Below are 23,477 nucleotides of genomic sequence, written 5' to 3' on the forward strand. Positions count from 1 at the left end.
CTGACTGTGTTTTTTACATAGGGTTTCTACCAATTTTTAAAAAGCACTTCCCAACACATCCCATATTACAGAGAAAAGGAAAGTTTGTAACACTGTATCTTAACTCTGGTCTCCCAGATAAGTCACCAAAAGTAGTTTTTACCCTCTTGGTATGTCCAGCCACCTGCAGGTATGTTGCCCAGAGTGTTCTTGTTAGCTGTTGTTCAAAGGCTGCAGGCAGAGTGATGAAGATGTTCTACGTCTTTGTACCTCTAACCTTTGAAAAACCCTTGCACATGAAAAGCTCTGCATCTGCACTAAAAGCTGATCACATCCAGACCCAGTCTAATTAGGCTCATCGAGAGCTGATTTTCTGTTCCCTGCTCAGGGCTTCTCTGCTTTTGTGTGTCTGCTCCTTCCAATGCAGTAACACGGGGATGAGAAATTAGGACATAACACACGGAAATGGGATCCACAGGCCTGCACCTTGGTAGGTCTAATAGATCTGGGATGTCAGGATTCCTGACAAACTTGACAGGCAAGGTTACTTCTGTTTTCCCTTCCCCTTCCTCCCTGCTTTAGATAATTACCTTTTTAGGAAAAAAGGGGTTTTTTTGTGTAGCATCTGATGCCTCAACCTCACACATCACATGGTTAGAACAGATGACTATTGCTCTTTTCATTAAAATACTAGAAAAGTATTTCAGTCCAATTTTATAAGTATTTTTATCATGGCTTTTATGTCTTTATCTCTACATACATGAGCCCAGAAACAGATTTTTTTTAAAAAAGGTAATTGAAAATGTTAATCATATCTTAAACAAAAATGTTTTGCTTCAAAGCTACAAGCACCAAATCCTTCAACAAATCAGACTTCATTTAAAAGCAGAAGTATAAACAGAAAAATGTCAACCACCTAAGGTTAGGTGGTTGCTTACTGTTAAGCAAGTGTTACTTCTGGTAGTTGTCTGAGGAACTTCTCCCATGTCAAATGCAGAATAGGGATTCCTCTGAATTGCTGCAGCACCAAATATGCCTTTTCAGAAAAGACCCCCAAGTTACTGCTGCCCAACAGAGACATACTTTGACATGTTATTTTCTTGTTCAGCCACTGCTGCAGCCTGGTCCCCTGGGGACAGAAAATTTTAGGTTGTGGCAGAGGGGAGGATCTGCTGTAACAGAAGGTGCACAGGAGACTGGAGACGAGGCTTTTTCTTTCCTGTCTAAGACACTGAATTTAGAAAACCTGTTCATAAAGAATACCTGTCACCCCTTTACTTTCTTTTACCCCAATATTTACTAGTCCTGATAAATTTTAATTATTTTCATACATTATGTTTCTCGGTGGTTTAATTAAAAGCAGAGAGAAACTCAGTAATTTCCAAAATTAATTTGAAAGAAGCTATTATTTTGAAAGAAAACCAAGACATTTTTCTTACTAAGGGAGAACAGAAGTTTACAAAACTCCTTTGTGAAAGCCATGCTCCTTTGTGCGACTCATGCAGATTGTTTGAAGTATCCATTTCCTGCCATGAGCTGGGGGAAGCCAACCTGAGCAGTGTGCACACAAAGCTCAACTTCAGTAGAAAGGTGATACAAGAGTGAGTGGGGAAGGACAGAGTGGCTTTGCAGCTCTGCTGGGGCTGTTCAGTTCAAATTGCTGTTCACTGCTGGAAAAGAACTTTTGCTGCTGTAGCAAAGCTGTTTGAAGATGCAGACAGTTCGTTCATAAACCAAGTCCTGGTTGTGATGAACAAGCATTTGTACCCCAAAATCCACCAGCAGCATTAACAGACCATTCTTTAGACAACTTGCTGTCAGAACCAGGAGCAACTTTCAGTGAAAGGCAAAAGGCTGCTACTCTCATTCCTTCTAACAGCTCTTACACCTCGTCACAGCACTTGCAGAAATCCTCAGCATCCCAAGTTCCCCTTGGAAAGCAGGATGCTGTGTTCCTTCTCACTTTTCAGGATTCCTCATAATTTGCAAGGCTTTATTCATATATTCTGAATGTTTTCACCAAGATAATAATGAATAGTGTAAGAGCCTGTGATGTACTCCTTCCACTTTGTATCTGGTACTTCCTGCAGGGAGGGGATACAGGAAGGCAGTAGAGATTCCATGCTTCAGGAAAGGTCAACCCATGAGACAGACCTCTGACAGGTGCACCTTCGATGCACATTCCGTTTACAGGTAAAACACTACACCCTAGGAAGAAATGTGGAAAGGCAACAACTTCCCATTTTGATTTTAGGAGCAGACTTCAAATGCAGCCTCCAAGTACAGGGAGCACTGAGATTCTAAGCCACACCACATCCCTGCCAAAATTTCCAGCAGCCATGGCAAAATGACTGCAGAAATAATGCAGAATCCTGGCCCTCCTGTTGTGTCAGGAATAAGGTACCGGGGATAGAGCCAAAGAGACAAAAGTTGTTCTAGTTGAGCATATTTTGAAAGCAGAGGAAGAAGGAATTAATTGTCTCTACTCTAGAAGTTTCAAGCTTGTGAGAAATGTTTCCAAGAACTGGACAAGGGATGGGAGAACAGACAGATAGTACCAGAGGCAAGAGAACCAGAAAAATAAGCCAAACAACAGCTTTAATAAGAACGTGTGCATAACAAGATTAATATTTGTGGTAAAGTTGAAGCAAAGGAGCTGGTAGCAGTCCTTTTCTGAGGACAATGGCAGCAATGCCTCAGCCTAGGGGAAGGTTAAATACATTAACCAGAGATCATCAGTGACATGCTGTTTTCTAAGGGTCTCCAAGATATCTCCTTTCTCCTCTTCTGCATATTTAGATGTGTTTGTTAGAGGCTAGGGAGGATGTTTCCTAGTGCACCAGCCCTCAGGAGTTCTTGCCCTGACTCAGGAAGATACACAGGTACACAAGGAGCTGCTCTGCTCAGTCTACAGATTCAGTTCCTTGGCTTCTATTTGGTCTGCTACTTGGGAAACTCTTCCCTCCCAGGAGCAGAGCCATCCCTTGATAGGATTTAATTAGCATCCAAAGCAGAGCCCTCACATAAAACTCTCACTAATCTCTGCTGCAGCTCAGCTTCCATCCCACCAAGGCAGCACCTCAGTTGCAGATTCCCACCCCGGCAGTATCAAAGTGACAGATAGGAAATTTCCTCCCAGGCACAAAGAGCACACAAAAACTGAGGGCAAGACCAAAGGGACAGGGCCAAGAAAGGAAGCAAGATCCAGAGTGCATTTCTTTTGAGACCCTGAACGCACCTCCAGAAGACACTACAACTCAGGTGGCAGAAGCTGACAGAGGGAGGGAGGCAGCTCACACAAGCAGAGGCTCTGTGAGAGCCTCAGCCAATGTAGATCCTGTGGAAGTCATTGGCCCCAAAGGCAGCGTTGCACTTGGGGCACTTGCGCTGCCGGGTGTCATAGCGCGTCTTCACGCACTCGAAGCAGAAGACGTGGAAGCACTTGGTGAGCACCGCGTCCTTCTTACGCATGTTGCAGCACGGGCACGTCAGGCGGGCCTGAAACACACACACAAACAGAGCTGTGAGGGGCCCTGCAGCCCAGCTGCTGTGCTCAGAGATGTCTCAAGGTGAAGGTGCTTCCATTTCTCAGAAGGACAATGTGGTTTCTTCAGTGCCAAAGTAGAGATGAGGGGTCCGGAAGAAAAGAGTGCTTACACACTGAAGAGTGTGCCTACACACCTTCTGCCTAAAGTGAAAAGGGAACCTGATAGTGTTAGCATTCAGGATCACACATAATCACAAATGATTATATGAAAGTGCTTTATTGAAGAGCTCTGGGTGTCGGGGGTACACATACCCAAATCTGACCCAACTTGGTTTTGAGTTGAACATGTTTTTATATAATTTCCATATTAATTATTAAACTTACATTGTTCTATTGTATGCATCGTTTTTACTCAAACATGGATTTCTCGTGATCCCCCCTCAAACCCCTAAAATTGGTTCTCATGTTCTTTAAACAATAATTATGTCTAATCACATCTAACAATTGTATAATTTATCATATATTGATTACACAGGTGCAGTTTCACATGATCTTTAGCAAGCACAAGGCCTAATATTTCCCAGGATCTACTTTTCCCAGGGCTTGACAAGCCTAACCTTCTTTCTAAGCCCCCAAATTTTCTATGATTTTGAAACTTTTTACTATCAATAGACACAGATACATTGTAGTCCTTGATTTCCTCCATCAGGATCTCATCACAATTGGGAACCATGTCAGGCTTCTTTGTGGTCTCCAGCTTCCTGCGCAACCTAGAAATATCTTCCTGCATAAAAACAGGAGACGAAATGAAGGAGCAGTACATTTTCTATCACAGCTTCTCAGGGACCAAAGAGAATGTCACCTGGGTAAGTAATGCCACCCACAGTTTCATCCCCTAAAATCCAAGGGACAACACAATCATCTGATGCCACAAGAACTTGTCAGTTATCAGCAGAAAAAGCCTGAAAGAGCCAAGACCTGATGAAGCCAAAGATAAAGTGAAACTGGACACCAAGAGCAGTTAAGCTGAAACCCTCTGCAAGCTCAGTGTACAAGGAGAAGGACACTAAAGCAGACAGACCTTGAAGGATTGTGCATAGGATATATACCTCAGCCCTTTTGAAGTTGAACATCTCTTTCTCTCTAATTACTCTGTTTTCCACAATCTCCTCCTGAAAATCATGTAACTTCTTCTGAGTTAGCTCTAGCTGGGCCTTCAGATCATCTGCAAGCTGTGCTGCATCCATAGCCTGAGAAAGAAAACCAGTATAGAAGGACCAAACACAGAAAAACAGCTCTCATGATTTCTAGACCCTTGTTATTACTTTATTCTTAACAAGTTCTAATCATTTAGCTTCAAGATTCCTTTGGGCAGAGCCAAACCCTGGCACACTGCAAAGCACATCACTTAGAAAAACACTAATGATCATCCAAATCTTAATGTATTTTCAGTCTTCCAGCTTCCAGATTTTCTCTATTAAATTGTTTAGAGGCAGTTCTACAGCTGAACTAGACAGAACTGTGAGATACCCATTTCTAACAATCTTCTCTCTTCACTTTTCTCTGCTAACTTGATAACCAAATGCCCTTAATACCATGAATTGTCATATTAAGACAGGTGACTCTTGATGAATTCTCCGCAGCCCCTCTTTGCAATGATATTCCTGCTTTCCTTTCTGCCTATTTTAATATAATTTCTGTATTTCTACTAAAACTTAACAACAAAGACAGCATCAACCGTAAGACTTAGTCTTATTCTACTGGTAACACACCTACTTTTTTGATCTTAGGCATTTGTTAAAAGCATTCCCATTCCCCAGCTCTATTTTCCGTCTGCTTATCCCATCTTTCCTACAAAAGCTTTGACCCCAGTTAACTTCATCTAGCTGCTGTCTCTTTCTTCACCATAGGTTTCACAGAAACATGTATGTCCTGCTTCTCCTTATCAAAATAAAACATCAGTCTGTAGCACTTTAATCATAATTCTCTGCAGGACTCCTCAGCTTCTGATATACTCATCCAAAACCAGGGAATACCAGGTTCTGTAATGCCAATGAGAGCTCAGAGCCTTCTATGCCTCCCACAAGGCAGCAGCTCCACCACACAGACCAAGAGAAAACAAAGGCATTGCTCACCTTGCGTTTATTCATTTCCAGGGCCTGTGTTCGCAGACCCAACTCCTTCTCTCCTGTTCCAATACTGTTCTGCAGTAAGTGTTCCTTCTCCTCCAGCTTCCGTACAACCTGCAGCTGGGCATCCACCTTGGAAAGGGAGACAGAAGGAACAGAGGGAATGCTCTGGTTGGGTCTTCAGAGCTGTCACTCAAGCTGCAGGCTAAAACCACCCCTGCTTCCCCATCACCAAGGAGCACACCTTCAGCTTGCCTTTTCCTCCCTGAACAGCTGTGCCTGTATCCAAAGAGCCCTAGCCAGATCTCTCTGGTCAACACTTTAAAACCTAGCAGTCAAATATTTGCAACAAAGATGTCTTAATTTTTGGACAGTGGCTTAAAGACTTGCTGCAAGACAGTGAACAGCTCCAGAGTGGTTCCAAGGATGACAGAATAGAGAGTCATAGAATGGCCTGTATGGAAGCTAAAAGCAGGCAGGGAGAACAGAGCCTCTGTGAAACTAAGTCACACAGGCTTCTCACTGTGGCCTGAGAAAGCATGAGAAAGAATCCAAACAGTCCTTGGTAAAGGACAATAACTTGCAGGTGTTGTTTAGTCAAGGGGTGGTGTTCCATTTACAGTGATGTGTACCTTTAATGACCAATGAGAGTTTTACCTCTCAGACCTTCTCAAACATGTATAAAAGAAGATTAAGAATAATAAACTTTGCTCTCCTGGACAATGCAGTGTCATACTCCTCGCTGTTCCTAATATGGTGTGACAGGCCTGGATTGGAAGGGACCTTAAAGATCACCTAGTCCCAGCCTCCCTGGGGTAACCTCCACTAGGCCACATTTGTCAAAGCCCCATCCAAGCCTGCCCTTGAACGCTTCCAAATACACTGTCAGTAACACAGCACTGTTTCAGTTTTTGCTGAGCAGAACTTACACAGCATCAGGACTTTCTGTGTCTCCCGCTGCTCACCAGCAGGTTGGCTGAGGGTGCCCAAGAAGCTGGGATGCTACACAGCCAGGACAGCTGATCCAGCTGACCCAAGGGGTGTTCTGTACCCTACAATGCTGTGCTCAGCAGTAACAGCTGGGGAAAAGGAGGAAATGGGAGGATGTTCAGAGCTGCAGTGTTTACTAAATAATAATAAAGCATGATGAAGCCCTGCCTTCCTGAAGATGGCTCAACTCCTGCCTGCCACAGGAAGTAATCAATTAATTAATTTTTTGTTTTGCTTGTATGGACATCTTTGCTTTAACTGTTAAACTCCTTTTATTTCATCTCACCTGTTTTCTCACTTTGTCTCTTCTGATTCTTTCCCCTTCCCCTCAGCAGGGGAGCAAGCTTGTGTGCAGCTGCCTAAAACAGATAACTCACAACACTTTCACCTTCTCCACCAGCTCTCTTGTCCTCTCTTGTTTTTCATTACTACCTGTGTTTTCTGTGTCAGAACCTGGTTTGCCATCTCCTCCTTTTCCTCTTTCAGCAGCTCATGGATCTGGTTGGACTTGATACGTTCTGACATCAGCTTAAAGTTGGCATCATCCTTCTCCCTCAGCTGCTGCATCAGGCGGATGTTCTGTTCTTGCATGTCTTCAAAGGCTTGGCCTGTCACATCCATTTCTGACAGCAGGGCCTCCTCCTCCTGCAAAAGAATCACAGGCTCTGGCCAAACTGTGCCCTGGACCCCCTACAGTGAGCCTGAACATTATATTCAGAGACACCAGGCCTAGTGAAGATGAAGGAAGATTCTTGGTGTCAGGGAACACCATCATCCCAACAACCACGTACTCCCTACAAGTCTGTGCCACAGCAGAGATACTCTGGATTTGAAGGTGCAGAGAAAAGATAGTCACCTGTTGCTTGTCTGGCAGAATCAGTTTTGACACAGTCATTGCCGGAGCTGGGAAGAAACCAACTCCCAATTCCCAGCAGCTGAACAGCTGGCCACTGTTACACCACTGATACAGCAGGCCAAAAACTCTACATGTGGACAGCTTGACAGTTTCCAACTAACAGGCTGCCAAGCCCCTTAAACTCACTTTGGACACTTCAGCATTGACAAGGTATTGACAAGAGCAGGTCTGTTCTGTAAGAATCTGAATTCTAAAAACATACACATCAATTCATTGGCTTCCCTCTTACCCTGCTGAGGTGGTCCTGCTCTTTCATTGCATTAAGCCCTTTTTAGGAGAAGGTATGTATTAGTTCTATGCAAACATATTCACTAGATGAACTGAGGAGATAGTAACTCTTAAAAAGAAATTGTAATCTCTTCCCCAATGGCTGATAAAGCAAATTCTCCTCTGTGTGCTTTACCAAGGCCACATTTTTAATTGTTTATCTCATGTTAATTGTTATTAAACATTTCCCACCATGGCCTGCCTGTAATACCCCAGAGCTGAGGGTTGAATGAGTTAATTTGTTGGTGATTCTTCTGCTTGTTTTCTTTCCTTTTTGTAAACAAGGACCAAAGTCCCATCTCTGGCCCATCCAGATGTAAATTCCTTCCCTCTTCCTGGAGGTAACATGAAGGCAGCTCCTTCACAGTTGCTCCAGCCAAAAGAGAACTCATCAGAAACTTCTCACCTGCTTAGCCATAGCAAGTTTCTTCTGTAAATATTCAATCTGTTCCTCCACTGCTCAGATCTTGTGGAGGGCATCCTCATCAGCCATCTTTTTTACTCTCCTTTCTTTCTTTTTCTCCAATTCTTTCACCCTTTGCCTCAGTTCTTCAAGCTACAAGAACCAAGCAGAAATGGCAGTAAACATAACAATGTGCCCTGAGCCTTGTTAAGAGCCTATTTTCCCCAAAATTCTCTGAAACATTCAGGACTGCCTTCAAAGCATGGCAAAAAAAAAAACCAAAAAAAAAACCATGTCATTTTGACAGAGTACTGACATCTCAGGCAGATGTGCCACTGAGATGGGCTGTAAGCCCACGACCTTGACTTCCACACCTTTGAAAATTTCACAGCATCTTTTATCAGAGTAGGGACATCAGTCTCCTGCAATAGAACATGAATGGATATGGGGACAGAGAGCAACTGCTCCTTTAAGGGCATCTGGTCAAGAACCTGTTTCCACACAAGAAGGAGATAATAGGAAAAGGAGGTGTTAAAATAAAACATACAGAGACACAAACCTGGCAGACAAATGGTAAGGGAGGCAGTGATGAGAATGAAACCTGGTCAGTCACACTAAATAATGAAAGCACATCAGAGTGTGAAAATGTTTATTCCATCAAGGTTATCTGAGTGTGGGGAGAAAACCAGAAACAAAATATACAGAGACAAAAACCTGACAACATAAACACAGAGACAAAGAGAGGAAGAAAACCACTCCAGTCACAACAACTGATAGGATTCCAAGAAACCACAGGAAGATCAACCTGGACTTTGTAACTGATGACACTGTAAAACAGGAATGGTTCCTGAACTGGGAGGGCTGTGGAAATCAAGAGCTGTTCAAATCCAGAAGATGCAGGGAAATGGAGATCAAGGATGAATAAACTGGGGTTAGACAGAGAAAGGTATAAAAGGGGCCAGTCCCATGGAAAATATGGGCAGTCAGTACACATTTGTCTGGCTCAGCCTTGCACATGATCATCACAGCCTGTCCTGTTCTATCTTCTTTTTATTACACATTTTCTTAAGTATCCCCACGTAACCTAACTCTTTACCCCATGTATGTGGGCTACACAGAGTAAGTGCTGCCTACAGGTGAGACCTGCTTGTGAAGAAGGTAAGAAGGGCTTGGAACCACAGGGGTCCCAAACAGAGGGACATGCTGGTACTTAAGGGATCTGCAAATGGTTTGGTACTTATGAACCTAGAGATTGTTGTGTGTGTGTGTGCCTGCACTAGCAACCAGTCCGTTTATTCCAGACCATTTCAATCTCTAAGTGACAAAGCTGAGAAGAAAAACAATCCTCAGATCTGAGGAGAGAAACAACACAGTTCTGCTGCAGAGTATCTGAAAAGAAGTTTAAGCAAAAATAAAAACGGAAAAATAACTAGAAATACCTCAGCTTTTGCCTTCTTCTCAGCTGCCATCAGCTGCACTTTGTCCCTCTGCTCTTTGGGGGCTGATCGGTACATATCTAGCAACAGTTTCATCTCCTTCTGTCTCTCCTGGGCCTTCCTGGAGAAAGGGAGACAGACCACTGTGAGAACACAGCAGCAAAGCCACACTGTTACACAGCCAGCATGAGAGCCTGGCAATATTCTTTCCATCACCCACATGGATATGGAGTCATCCTTTGCTCATCTTATGCTGGTAACATAAAACAGCAGTTGAGTACAGACTGGAAAAGAAACATATTCAGGCACATGGGTTGAAAGGCATTAAGTGAGGTGGAGATGAAATATGTATCCTAACAATAAGCTACAACCTATCCACCTCTGCTTTGGGAACCATCAAGGAGTGGGAACACTCACAGTAGAATTTCTATGCTATTGTTATGACAGCAACAAATAAACATTAATTGTCCTACACTTCTGATACCATGAAGTATCTGGTTTGGTAACTCCTGCTCTAGGCTATTGTAGGAAAAACACTTCTACACTGACCACATCACAATCAGATACAGAGGGTGTCAAGAGACTCTCTTGGCTCCAAACTTCAATGATGCCGATCCCGTAACAACAAGAACATGCAAACACCCCAGGCTTGGGCACTGCTCCCACAGGAAAAGGAGAGACAACAACTCTTACTTGAGCTCAGCCTTCAGCTGCTTGATCACTTCAGCCTCCTTCTTTCTTCCCTCTTCATGCTTCCCTTTCTCCTTCTCTTTCAACTCTCTCTCCTTCTCTGATTCCTTCTGCTTCTGCTTTTCCCGCTCTCATTCCTTTTCCTTCTCTTTCTCTTTTTCTCGTTCTCTCTCTTTCTCCTTCTCTCGTTCCCTCTCCCTTTCTCGTCTCTCCCGCTCCCGTTCCTCTTCGTCTCGTCTGGCCTTCATTTCATGAACATCTTCAGAAGCAGCCTTGGGAACAGACACTTGGGCAGAAGGATCATCAGGCTCCTGCTTGACCTCTGCAGGTTCCTCCTTTGTGTCTTCAGTGCTGGACTGGGTCTGGAGGAGAGCGCTGCCACTGCGAGAGCGGATCTGGCATGGAACAGCAAGAGAGATGACCAAGAAAACAAATGTTAAAGTTCTTAGCCAGGAGTCTTCTTTACCCCCTTCTCCTTTGTCTTCCCAGACCTATGCTTCCATGCCTCTTTTCATGGAACACAACATAGCTACAAAGGAAGAATATTCATTTGGTCAAAGGCAGCAGCGAAGTGCAGAGCTCCACAGAAAATTTCACTGCATCCTGAACAGTGTATCAGAAAGGCTGATATTGCTGGCAAGGGTGACAGCGCTCCCCCTTCTCCTAAGCACTTTCCCCTCTTTTCTGGCATTCCTGCTGTGTTACCTTGCTCAGGTCAGATTGGGCCTCTCTCAGTTTGCGCTTGTATCTCAACACCTCTCCCTTCAGCTGGTGGTTGTGATTCTGGAGGCTGCTGATGAGGTGACGCATCTCCCGATTAATTGGGCCTGCAAAAACAGAAATACCTCTGTAACAAACCCCACTTTTGTCCACCTTCTTGGAGACTTTCACGAAAATGGAAAACAAGGTGACAATGGCAAAGGACAAAATAAGATTGTTATCATTCTGCAACACAACAGAGCAGCAGACTGCACCTGCAGAAAAAAAGTCACACCAGTTTTATACGCAACCGTAAGTCCTTGCAAATTCACAGTCCTAAGTTCCCACTTAACATTATTTTTATACCCATGATCCCATGGGAAACCTGTCATGTTACAATAGAAATCTGATTTAAATGCTACTTCGGAAGTAATTTATTTCCTCTGATAAAACTTAAGAATTACTGCTTTGCTATCCAGATTATCCTTACTTGGAAATGAATCCTCCCCCCACAAGTAATTTTTAATAATGTAAAATATCCTGTCATAAACCAAAATGTTAGCAAAGTCTATCTATTATGCAGCATCGAGAAGGTAGTCAGACAACATGGAACTGGCCTCCCAATAAAACAGGTGAAGCGCTTTGTTTTTTGAGATGAAGAGATCTGCCAGAAAAAGTATTTAACAGTAACAAAGAATCAAGCCAGGTGTTCTAGTGCACTGCAGCCCCTAATGGGCATTGGTGGGCAGGTGGTGTTTGTCTTTAGGCACAGCACAAGAACATACCTGCTTGCTCATTGGCAGCAAGTGTCTGTTCAAACTCTATCCTCAACATCTCATATTCTTTGCGGACTTGTGCCAGGGTGTCCTCCAGCTGAATCACCTCAGTGCGTAGCTTCTTGTGAAGGCTGACCTCATCCCTCTGAGAAACAAAAAGGAAGCAGAACTTGGTGCTTTGAACCTTGAGTATCTCTCACCTCACCAGTATAAGGTATCACAAGAGCCTGAATTATTGCCAGAAACATAAATTTCCTGAGCACCCGCAGAGGCACACAGATCCAGCAGTGACGGTCAGTGGCACGACAGAGTTCCCAGGCTGACGAAGCAGAGGTGTTACCTCGATCAGCTCAGCCTGATGCTGGTGTGTGGCACGGGTGCTGTGGAGCAGTGTGCGGGCGACACTGCCCCTGCCACGGCCTTTCCTGCCCTGGCTAGCTCTGCCTCACTGACCTCTGGCAGCGTCAGGAGTGGGGAACGATCTGGGAGCTGTTTGTACCAGACCAAACCTTCAGAGCCCTTAAGCCTTCAGGCCCTGCGGTCTCAGCATGTCATGGGTACTCGGTGGAGGAATGGAGGAGGCTCAGAGTCCAAGAATCTTCCCAGAAACCGGATTTATTAAAGGAACAGGAACAGTGGACGGGGAAGGGACTGGAAAGGTCAAAAGCAGGACAAACTGAGCCAGGAGCACCTCTGTGCGACACAATTTAAGGTGGGGAGGGTACAAACTCAGGGACTAATCAGGGCATCTTAGGGGAGGAGTTGGGGGGAGGGTTTACAATGTTGGGGACCACTAGGGACAATATGTGGGAGGGGCGGCGGTTACAACACCAATGGGGCTTTGAGGAAGGGTTGAGAGGGAAGGAACTAGAAAAAGAGGTGGGGTTTACATGGATTGATAGGGCTCGGGGGCAGGATCAGGGTGATGGATGGGGAACAATCTGGAAAAAGGGGACAGGGTTTACAATAATTGACAAGTGGGTGAAATCAACACAGAACTGCGGGGGGACAACAGGAACAAACCAACGAATTGTATAAATAAAACTAATAGACTGCCTGCAACATCTCTCCCTTTCTTTTTCAAAGAGACGATGTTGCAAACTCGGGGGGTGCAGAAGGCTCAACAAACCAGTCTTTAAGTGATGGAGAGGGAGGGGGTGAGGAGGAAGGAGGAGAAGGAGCATTGACAAAATTAACTTGGGGAGAGGGAGCTACGAGGTGTAGAACCGATTGAACCAAACATCTTTTTAAAACTGTGAATGCAACTAGAACTATGAAAATGATGAAGACAACCCATAAAACAGTCTTTAGGATGGATGCGAGCCATCCGGACAGTCTCCAGCTGGAAAAAATGTTGGCGGCCCAGTCTTCATGTTCTTGTTTTATTTGGTGGACCATGCCTCTCATTTGCTCGATGGTCTGGCAAATGGAGGGGCTCTTTGATGTCAGGTTTAAGCAGCAAAGCCCCTCAAATTCCCTGCAGTCGTGGTTGTGCAGGAGCAGCAGGAAATCTATGGCTGCCCAATTTTGGAGGGTGGCTTGCCTGGTGATTCCTCGTCTTCAAGGAGGTCGCTTAGCGCGGCTGACGTCAAATTTGCTTGTTTTACTACCCAACACTCAAATTGTCCCAATTCTCCAAGGGCTTGAGCAGCAGCCAACCAAGGCAGAAAAACAGACGCTGCTACCCGTTTTAGTTTGCTCCAGTGAAAAATTTCTGAGTCACAGTCTGGATCCAGTTCGTCCAGGCTGCGCTTCCTGATAACCGAATTGTTCTTTTGGCTCCAATTTTCAATTTGGGTCGTGTTGGGCGAAAACAAGGACAGCCGGCCCAGTGTGCACGGCCCTCCGAGAAGGCGAGAGGGGATGCCTGCCCATGCCCGATCTCCACAAATTAAAAATAAACCTTTGGGCAACTGAAGAGGGGTAGGGCTGAGGGTTGAGGGCATCTTCACGTGGGCAACATTTAAGCACCAACTTGCTGCTTGAAACTGATGGTTGACTTGCACCACTTTAGGATAGGGAGCAGGGTCAGAGGGGTAATACCGAAAATGAACACAAAATGACGCCGGGGATGAATCTAAAAGATCAAACTCTTGGGACCCATAACTCGTTGGGTCTCGGGGTCCCGGACCAGCACTGGAGGGCGCTGCTGTAACTTGTAGCTGCTGGTGGATGGAAAATGCCGGGCCACTGGAGGATTAGGGTCGTTATCTGAGCAGTTTAAGAAATTTAATGTGTAAAGGGCTTTGCACAACTGTTCTTGTGGGGTGCAGCCCTTCACCGTCTCTCTTTGACGGACAAGGACATGCTTGAGCGATTGATGGGCTCGCTCAACAATCGCTTGGCCTGTGGGGGAATGTGGGATGCCTCTCTTGTGTGTCACTCCCCATTCTTGCAGGAAATCCTCCAGTTTCCTGGAGGTATAAGCTGGGCCATTGTCTGTTTTAATCTCTTTGGGGACCCCCAGCACAGAAAAAGCCTGCATGAGGTGTTTACATACGTGCTCGGCTTTCTCCCCTGTGTGGGCAGAGGCATAGATAGCACCCGAGAAGGTGTCAATGGAAAGGTGCACATAGCGGAACCTGCCGAATTCTGGGACATGTGTGACATCCATTTGCCATACCTCGCAGCTCCCCAGGCCTCTGGGGTTGACCCCAGCTCCCAGAGAGGGCATGGCGGTGGACTGGCAGTGTGGGCATGTGGCCACAATGGCTCTGGCTTGATCTCGCCTCAGGTGGAATTGGCGGACCAGTCCAGGCACATTCTGGTGGAACATTTGATGACTCAGCCTGGCTTGCTGGAACACGTCAGGGAGCTGAGCCATTCTAACAGGGGCAGCGAGGGAATCTGCTCTTTCATTTCCCTCAGCTACCGGGCCAGGGAGCTCTGTGTGCGACCTCACATGCATCACGAAAAATGGCTGCTTTCGGTGGGAAACGGTAAAAATTAACTTGGAAAGCAGTTCAAACAGCTGCGGATTGGAGACCTCCTTTAGGGCGGCATTCTCTGCCCTAGCTACCACCCCCGCAACATATGCCGAATCTGTGACCAAATTAAATGGTTCAGGGAACCTCTCAAAGGCCCTGACAACGGCATCTAACTCAGCAACCTGTGGAGATCCCTCCACATATTTAACATCCGCTTCCCACCGCTGAGTTTGAGGATCCACCCAAGTTACAACTGACTTGTGGGATGCTCCAGATGCGTCAGTGAAAACTGTCAGGGCTTTGAGGAGTTTTCGACTCCGAATTGATCTTGGAATAATGTTAAATTTAGCATTAAAGAATTTGTGTGCTGGGGCATGGACTGAAACTTGTCCACTGTAGCTGTCAAACTACATTTGGAGAGCCTCGTTCAGCAACAGCTGTTCAAACATCTCTTTTGTCAGCTTATCCGGGGATGCCTTGTCCTGAGACAAGCTGACAGGCACCCGTACACATGCAAAGTCGCACCCTGCCATCTCCCTAAGCCTGGCTCAAGCTTTCCTGACAAGCTGAGCCATCAGCTCTTGTGGCCGGGTGATACTCTTGGATCGTTGGTGGCTCAGGAATACCCACTCTATGATCAAGAGTGGGTCCCTTGAGCTTTGATCCCACTGGAAGATGCGCCCACACAGGTGTGGCAACCTTCCCAAGATGATACACTCAAACGGCAGAGTCGGCTCATACCGATGTGCCTGCCTTTCCATTAAAGCAACTTGCACCTTCCCTAGTACTTCTTTCGCCTCTGGGGTCAGGGTCCTAGGAGAACTAATCTCCTTCTCCCCCTTCAAAAGCATGAAGAGGGGGGTTAGGTCTTCGGTGGTGAGGCCCAGCCAAGGCCTGACCCAGTTTAAGGTCCCACACAGGGAATGAAGGTCCGCCAAAGTCTTTGGATTACTGTTTATAGCCAATCGTTGAGGAACAATGGTCCTCTCAGTAATCCTCAGTCCCAGATACTTCCAGGGTGGCATCCTTTGAACCTTGTCTTCCTGGAGCTGGAAACCTGCAGATGTTAGAACTCTAACAACTAGGTCAAGTGATTGAGTAAGCATATCATCATGGGGGGGCGCACACTAGGACATCATCCATATAATGATAGATGATGACCTCCCCCATTTCGGCGCGGACGGGAGACAGCAATGAAGAGACATACCACTGGCAGACGGTCGGCAAATTCTTCATCCCTTGTGGTAATACTCGCCAGTGGTATCTCTTCATTGGGGCTTCTTGGTTCAGAGTGGGCACCGAGAAGGCAAACCGTGGGGCATCGTCGGGGTGTAGGGGAATTTGAAAAAAACAGTCCTTAATGTCAATCACAGCCAATTTCCAATTTCGGGGGAGCATGGTTGGGGTAGGCATCCCTGGTTGAAGGGGCCCCATGTCCACAATGATTTTGTTAATGGCATGAAGGTCATGGAGGAGGCGCCACTTGTCTTTCCCCGGCTTACGGATGACAAAAACTGGAGAATTCCAAGGGCTAGTTGTCTCTATGATGTTACCTTTAGACAACTGCTCCTCCACGAGTTCACTGAGCGCCCTTAATTTATCCTTTCTGAGCAGCCACTGATCAATCCCAACCACTTCATCAGTTACCCAATCCAGCTTTTGGAAGGGGCGCTCCACAGTGGCCGCCTCTAAAAATCCCGAGGGGTTTTCGGGATCTCTATTTTGACCCCCCACTGGGACATGAGGTCTCTCCCCCACAGAGGAACCTGATAATCCGCCACGAATGGGCGTAAATTAGCCAACTGCCCTTCCGGCCCCGCAATTTGCACCATGCTCTTAGAAATCCTCGCCAATTGTGTACCCCCTATACCCTGTATCTTGCCAGCCACGGGTTGCAACTCCCAATGTGACGGCCATCTCCTTTCGGGGATGATCGTCACATCCGCTCCCGTGTCAAGCAGTCCTTTCATCTGAAAGGATTCTGCACCCTGCTTGACGCTGCAGTCCAGAATGGGCTTTTCCTCACCCACCACTTCTGCCCAGTAGACGCCTGGTGCGTGGTCGTCTACTGGGACCTGCTCAGGTACTGGTATGAACTGGGCAATGATTTGCCCCTTTGGCAAAAAGAAGGGTGGATGAGTGCAGCGCGCCAGGAGAATGAGGTTCTCCGGACCACCCGGAAAGGTGATCGGAGAAATCTCAATTTCCGGGGGTGTGTGCTTGGTGTCCCCGATGGCGATGTACTTACTGTCACGTCCGGTGTCCATTGCTTTTTCCTCCAGTGGGTCCACAGCTACTACCATCCAGTGCTGCGACCGGAAGAGGTTGTCTCGTGTAGTTATCAAGTGTCTCGTCTGGTGAATAGGCCATGTCCGGTTGATGTTTCTTCCCCCCTTCACGATACCTGCCCCATTTGTTGCTTCGCGCGGGGCAGGTTCGCGCCGCGCTTTTAGTTTTTTTTATTGAAGACTCCCTCTCCCCCTTTTCCCCTCATGTAGCCCCTCGCAGGTCCACGGCAGGGATGCGCAGCAGGGCAATCCCTGGCCATGTGCCCCAGCTGTCCACAGCGATAGCACTGGAGAGGCCTTCCAGATGGTGGTTGAGGTTGGCCAGGCGGGTGCTGGGCCACTGCTGCAGTTGGTGGTCTCCTGGCCGCCGGTGGTAGTGGTGGCACCCTGGACGTCCCCACTAATGGCACTTTCTTCTCGCATGCATCAATGAGGACATCCAAGGTTGGCGGTGAATACATAGGCAGGCTGAAAATAACTTGTTTACAAATATCATTGCAGTTCGCTTTTGCCATCTCTAGGATAAGCTGCTCCTGCAGCTCAGGTCTGTCAACCTGCCTCTCTATCTGTTCCTGCAAGCAGTTAACAAAAATAGTAAAGGGCTCACTGGGGGACTGCTTAATATTTGAAAAGTTGGTCAGGGGCTCCCCCCGCAGCAAGATGTTAAATACCTTTTCTGCGGTCTCCGTTATTTTAATTAAGACGGGTTTTACCCTGGCCTGTTCTTCTGGCTTCTCCCAATTCCCTTCACCGCACAGGTGATCTATCGAGAGGGGGTTTTCGTCCGCGTCAACCGCGGACTCCTCGCTGCGCAACAGCTCAGGAAGGATGGCCTCCAACGACTTCTTCCACCTCTGTTTCCACAGCTGGGGAAAGGAGGCAGGCAAACAACTCTTTCAAATCGTGGGAGACCATCTCATTCGCGGAGAAGGTGGCTTTTATTAAGCCCTTAAAATATTCACTTCTCCTGCCAAACTCTTTCTGGGCTTTGCACAGCTCCCTCTTTGTCTGGAAGGAGGAGGGTTCCCATTCTCGGTACCTCCCTCCCCTTCCTCTAAAACTGACCGGTGCGGCAAAGGGAATCACTACCTGTTCCAGGTTCTGGTCCTCAGGCCTGTCACTTCCGGTCCCCGAAGCACGGGAACTGGATGGGACGGCGTGGGAACCGGGAGGAGGGACATGGGAACCAGGAGGAGGGGCATGGGAACCAGGAGGAGGGGCGTGGGAACCAGGAGGAGGGGCGTGGGAACCGGAAGGAGGGGTGTGGGAACCAGAAGCCGGAAGAGGCGGGGCTGGAGGACCGACTGAGGAGGAGGGTTGGAGGGAGGAGCAGTGGCTGGAAGGGGTGGGGGTTTGTGAGGTCACACTTTGGGGACACGCCCCTGAGGAGGAGGAACCAGCCAAGGGGAAGTGGGAGGAGTCAGGGTAGGATGGAAGGGTTTACAGTAATTGACAAGTGGGTGAAACCAACACAGAACTGCGGGGGGACAACAGGAACAAACCAACGAATTGTATAAATAAAACTAATAGACTGCCTGCAACATGCGGGCCTCATCAAGGTGCACCTTCAGCTGGAGACTCTCGTTATACAAAACAGAAAACTGGGACTGCATGCAGCGATATTCCGGGGTCTCCTTCACAGCCTCTTCCACTGCTCGTCGCAGCTCAACCTAGTTGTGACACAAGAAAAGGCCACAAAAAGGAATATTATCCCCTTGCCTTTGGTCCCTGTCTCAAGACAGGAGAACAGTGACTCATGCTGCCACAAGCAAAGACAAAAGTAGAACTTCAACAGCACTGCTGTGAAGTAGGTCCAAGTGATATGCTTCAGTACCGATTTTAAAAAGTCTCTGTGGTCTCTGCATGCACTAGGCTGCTTCTCTTGCACAACCACATCATGCAAGTTTTTGACTCTTGGGTCCTGAAACAGTTTCTCTCAAAGATATGAACTTGGAAAACATAATAAATCACTCAGATTAATAAAGATAGACACATATAAAAGTATAAGAGAACAGTGAAAATGCACATGGAAGTAGACATTATGTTAGCCTTCTTCCAGTAAGACATAATGACTGACAGAAAGAAAAATTAAAAAAAAAACCAGAGGTACAGAACTGAATTCCTAGGAAAAAAAGTTAACAAATGATTGTGACTAGCAGCAGAGAACATACACATATATACATGCATTCAGCTTAAAAGTAATTAGAGGGAAAAGGAAAAAGTTGTAATCTAAACACTATTTTTCTCTAAACAAATTCATGTGGATAAACAGAATTCAGAGCTACCTCAAGACAGCTCCCACCATCAGATCTCTGAAATTAGGTTCTCTAGACAGACACTTCTTATAATTGGCACTGACCACTAAGACAACATCTGATTGTCTCTGTTCTCTGGTTGCACTTGCACAGGGTGTGGGCAAGGTGGAAGAGGGATCACTACTTGTAAAGATGTGAAAACAGTTTTAACCAGATATGGTCAAAAACGAATGAAAGATCGGGACACAGGCAGGAAACCATCACAATTTCCAATGGTGGCCACATGGTGTCACACACTGAACAGCAAGTGGAGCCACAGACAGACTTGCTGAATTGTACACTGGAGCAAAGTGTAACACAGCTAACGGTAACGAGATGCCCAAAACAGAGCAGATCAAGTGACCTTGCAGCTGGGAATAACCCTTGATAAGCCAGTGATCCTCTGGCATGGGCTGAGTTTAAGGGTGCCCACATTTCTCTTACTGCACCTCTGCCCAGGTGTTGCTTTGGGGATCCCACAAGTAGCAAGGTAATGGAAACAAATCTACACCTTGTGTTCTAACTCGGACTTTGTGCCAGCCTGTGCTGACTCACAAATGGTGGCCCAACATTAAGCCGTAAAAAACACCAGCAGGATCAGCACTGCAAGCACAAAGCTGATGGGGAAAATATTCACTGTTTTGTAATGTTAAAATGGAAAGCACTGCACCTTATCACGCTCTTTGCAAAGAAATCTTCACCCGGGTTCAATTGAAACAGAGAAATTAAGAGTTAGAAATCAAGCATAAAGAAATGCTTTGACAAAAAGAGGGGGGTGCTGATTAAACCACATGAAATGCTTTCTCCTCCCACAAGAGCCGGAAGAGAGCAAGACTGCAAGAGTAGAGCTAGAATGCACGAACAGAATGCAAGGACAAAGGCACCACAGGATAAAGGGATTCTTTGGACCCCTATGCCAGGAAAAATGGTATCAAAGTCCAAAAGATGGTAAAAGGACTAAAAAGAGCATGCAGCTGTTGCAAACGAGGGCAGTCATTTCTTCTTTAAAAAGTAAACTCGTTTATTAAAATAAAACATGAGCAGCTGAAAGCGAGGCCCTAGAAGCCTGCACCAACAAATCGGATAACAGGCAGCCTGGTACAGCCCGCACACCAGCGCAACTGGATGTTCCTCAGGACTTGAGCTCCGTCAGAAGACCTGGGTGCTCAGCGCTCCGGAGGTTTTAAAGTCTCTCAGAGTGTCAGATTGGTGTGTTTTTCAATCTGCAGTTTCATTGGTCTAAATACAGTCCGTTGATTGGTCCTTAAGATCATGCAACCTTCACCAATCATTTTTGAAACTCGACACTCCATTGGTCTGTTCCTTCAGCCAATGAGGATCCGCAATGTCATCTGAGGTTGTGACTTCATTGTCCCAGAATGTTCCATTCTGTTCTGACTTCATTACCCTCATACCTCTGTCTATTGTTCAAAACTGGCTACCACGTTTCTGTACATCCGTACAATCACACACAACAAACAAATATCATTATAACTTTAACTTTCTCAACCAACTAGAGAATTGCATTATTTATAACAAGGTGAAAAGTTCAGCTGAGAGGAAGATCACTTACTTCATCCCAAAGATCCCCAGAAGACCACCAGAGTGAACAACAAGGAGCAGTGAGCAGTTGCAAAGAGGAGTGGAGCTAATTTTAATATGAAGCGGGGACAGCAGGTTAGGAAATCAATATGTATTAGGCATATTGTGTAATCCCAGTTTGTAGAGAATAAGAAGACAGGGACAAGTCTCCAGGGTGTGCATGTCTTTGGAGGAGCTATTCCCCATGCACCTCAGTGCTAATAAATACATACCTACTTTTCTAACTTACTCTGTGGATTATAGAGGTTTTTTTCTACATATCATTTTGTTGAGCCAGCCAGGAGAAACTCTGTCTGGCTGTGGGAGCAGCCGAGGAGCAGATTCCCTGGAGTGCCCAGGAAGGACCCCGAACCTTGGTTCACTCACCACGGAGACAGACAAAGGTATGAATTAAATACCAGGGAAAGGGCTGCTGGTAAGTCATGGCGAGATGTCTGACACACAGCACAGTCTCGGCAGGCTTGCAATCAGCCAGCCTGGAGGGGGCTGGAGACAGAGGGACAGGGATCGATCCCTGGCTAATGGAGCAGCTCACAGAGGGGTTTTACTGAGCTGATACAGCAGCCCACTAGCAACTCTGGGGGTGAGTCGAGTGAACCCTTGTTTTGCTGCTATTTTGTGTGAATGCTAAGTCCAGACACGTTGAGTTACTGAGTGAGTTTGGTGTGGGAATGAGTGAGTGAGACACACCAGAGGTGCGGAGCAAGTGTGGAGATCCATCTGAGGTTCTGACCTCAGGCAACTGAGCCAGCCAGAGAAAGGCAAACCAGAATGTGAATGAGGAGTGTTGTGATTGAATGCAGAGTGGTTAGCATTTGTTTTAACAAATGGATAGACAAATTGAAGGAGTGTCTCCTCAGCAGTGGTTTGGACTTGATCCCTGGGAATCGATTGATCCAGTGAATCAGTGGATAGAAAGAAGGAATGAATGGGTCTATCTAGGAGGAATATACGAAACCTCTGCAGGGAGGTTGGTGGCTTTGGGTTGGTAATAACCCACAGCACAGAACCTGAGTATTCCAGGGGAGGCGAATGGGATAGCTTGTCTTTGTGAGAGATTTAGAGCTGTCAGAGGATCAAGAGATTGGCATCTGGCATGGGTTTTATTGCAGTGTAGAGATTGTGGAAGACGTTGGTATTGTTGCTCTAATAACCAAGGTGTATGCCCCACAGGTGAAGTGAAAAATCATCCTAATCAAGTTGATGTTGAACCTAAAATTCTGAGGTTGGTATGTGTAAAGACACATTGAGTCCTGCAAATTGGGATTGTGTGTGGGAAGAATACTGGGAAGAGACTGTGAAATTATGTGAGGAAAAGTTTGGGTGGAAACAGGACAGAACAAGAAGAAGGAAATAATGTGAACTGGACAAATAGATCCCTAAAGCGAGGCCACTAGGCTGTATTATTGCACGTTGGAAAGACATGGCTGGACATGGGACAACTGAGAACAAGAGAGATTTTATCGGGTTCTGCAAGGACTGGTGGCCACTGTATAAATTGGATGATGGAGCGAGGTGGCCACCTACTGGAATTTTGAATTATAACATGCTATTGCAACTCGTGCTCTTTCTTCAGAGGAAAGGGAAGTGGACAGAGGTATCACATGCCAATATGTTTTTCTCCCTTTGAAATCACCCAGAATGGCAGAGGAACTGTGGGATCAGGATTCCATCTGACCCTCTGGTACTGGGCTTGGAGAAGGAGAATAAGACTAAGAGAGGAAGGCTTAAGTGGTGTTGCTTGGAGTGTAGCATAGGACAACAATGCACAAAATGAGATGAGGTTTACCAGACTGTGGCCCAGAAACAAGATCTGGCACACGATTTGCTTAAGCCTCCCCACATAAGACAAGAAAGGGATGAGGATGAGGACATAGACTCAGAGGATGCAGACACCCTTCCGATCACGCAGCAGACTAGACAACAGACACACATATTACAGGCACCTCTGTGAGAGGCAGTGGGACCAGAACGAGGAGTGGTATAAGTTAAAGTTCCCTTCTCCACAATTGATTTGGAGACATGGAAATAGGCTGCTACCTTCTCACAGCAACCCAGTTAACACAGCTAAACATCTGCGATATATAATAAACATAATCCAGACTGGAGTGATATGCAATTATTATTGGATGCACTGACCAAGACAGAAAACAATTAATTATAAAAATGGCAGGGGATCTGGCAGAAGATTATTATAAAACCCAAGAATTGGATGTGAAAGATTATATCCCACTCCAAAATCCACAGGGATCCAAACAGATTATCAGAATTGACAAAGCTGGAAAGCTATCAGGAGTGGATCGCAAAGGGGATGGAAAGAGCCATTCCCAAAACAATAAATTGGTCAGCTTTATATGCAATCAAGCAGCGGCCCTCTGAGTCACCATCCGAATTCCTTGAAAAATTAAGAGATGCCACATCACACATCACTGGACCCTGGCTCTGAAGTAGGAATACAGCAGCTAGTTAATTTATTCCTGGGGCAGTCTACAGGTGACATAAGACTTAAACTCCAAACGCTTTGGGAGGCAGATGGGAGGAATTTAGAGACTTTGTTGGATGAGGCATGGAGAGTCTTTAGGAACCAGGAAGAA

General features: G+C 46.2%; 1 protein-coding gene across 1 annotated transcript in view; it reads right to left on the reverse strand.

The window, feature by feature from the left end:
* Positions 1-3,164: 3,164 nt before the first annotated feature.
* The window catches only part of LOC111941589 (E3 ubiquitin-protein ligase BRE1A-like), a 33,159-nt gene continuing 12,846 nt past the window's right edge, over positions 3,165-23,477 (reverse strand). Inside the window, 10 exon segments of the mRNA XM_086868790.1 lie at positions 3,165-3,477; positions 4,149-4,250; positions 4,576-4,716; positions 5,602-5,727; positions 7,018-7,230; positions 8,175-8,324; positions 9,611-9,728; positions 10,301-10,692; positions 11,003-11,124; positions 11,782-18,657. Coding sequence (XP_086724916.1) covers positions 3,301-3,477; positions 4,149-4,250; positions 4,576-4,716; positions 5,602-5,727; positions 7,018-7,230; positions 8,175-8,324; positions 9,611-9,728; positions 10,301-10,692; positions 11,003-11,124; positions 11,782-11,830 — 1,590 coding nt within the window. The 5' untranslated portion in view covers positions 11,831-18,657 and the 3' untranslated portion in view covers positions 3,165-3,300.

Source organism: Cyanistes caeruleus, chromosome Z (assembly GCF_971803275.1).
Source record: "Cyanistes caeruleus chromosome Z, bCyaCae1.hap1.1, whole genome shotgun sequence".
In the NCBI taxonomy this organism is placed as follows: domain Eukaryota; kingdom Metazoa; phylum Chordata; class Aves; order Passeriformes; family Paridae; genus Cyanistes; species Cyanistes caeruleus.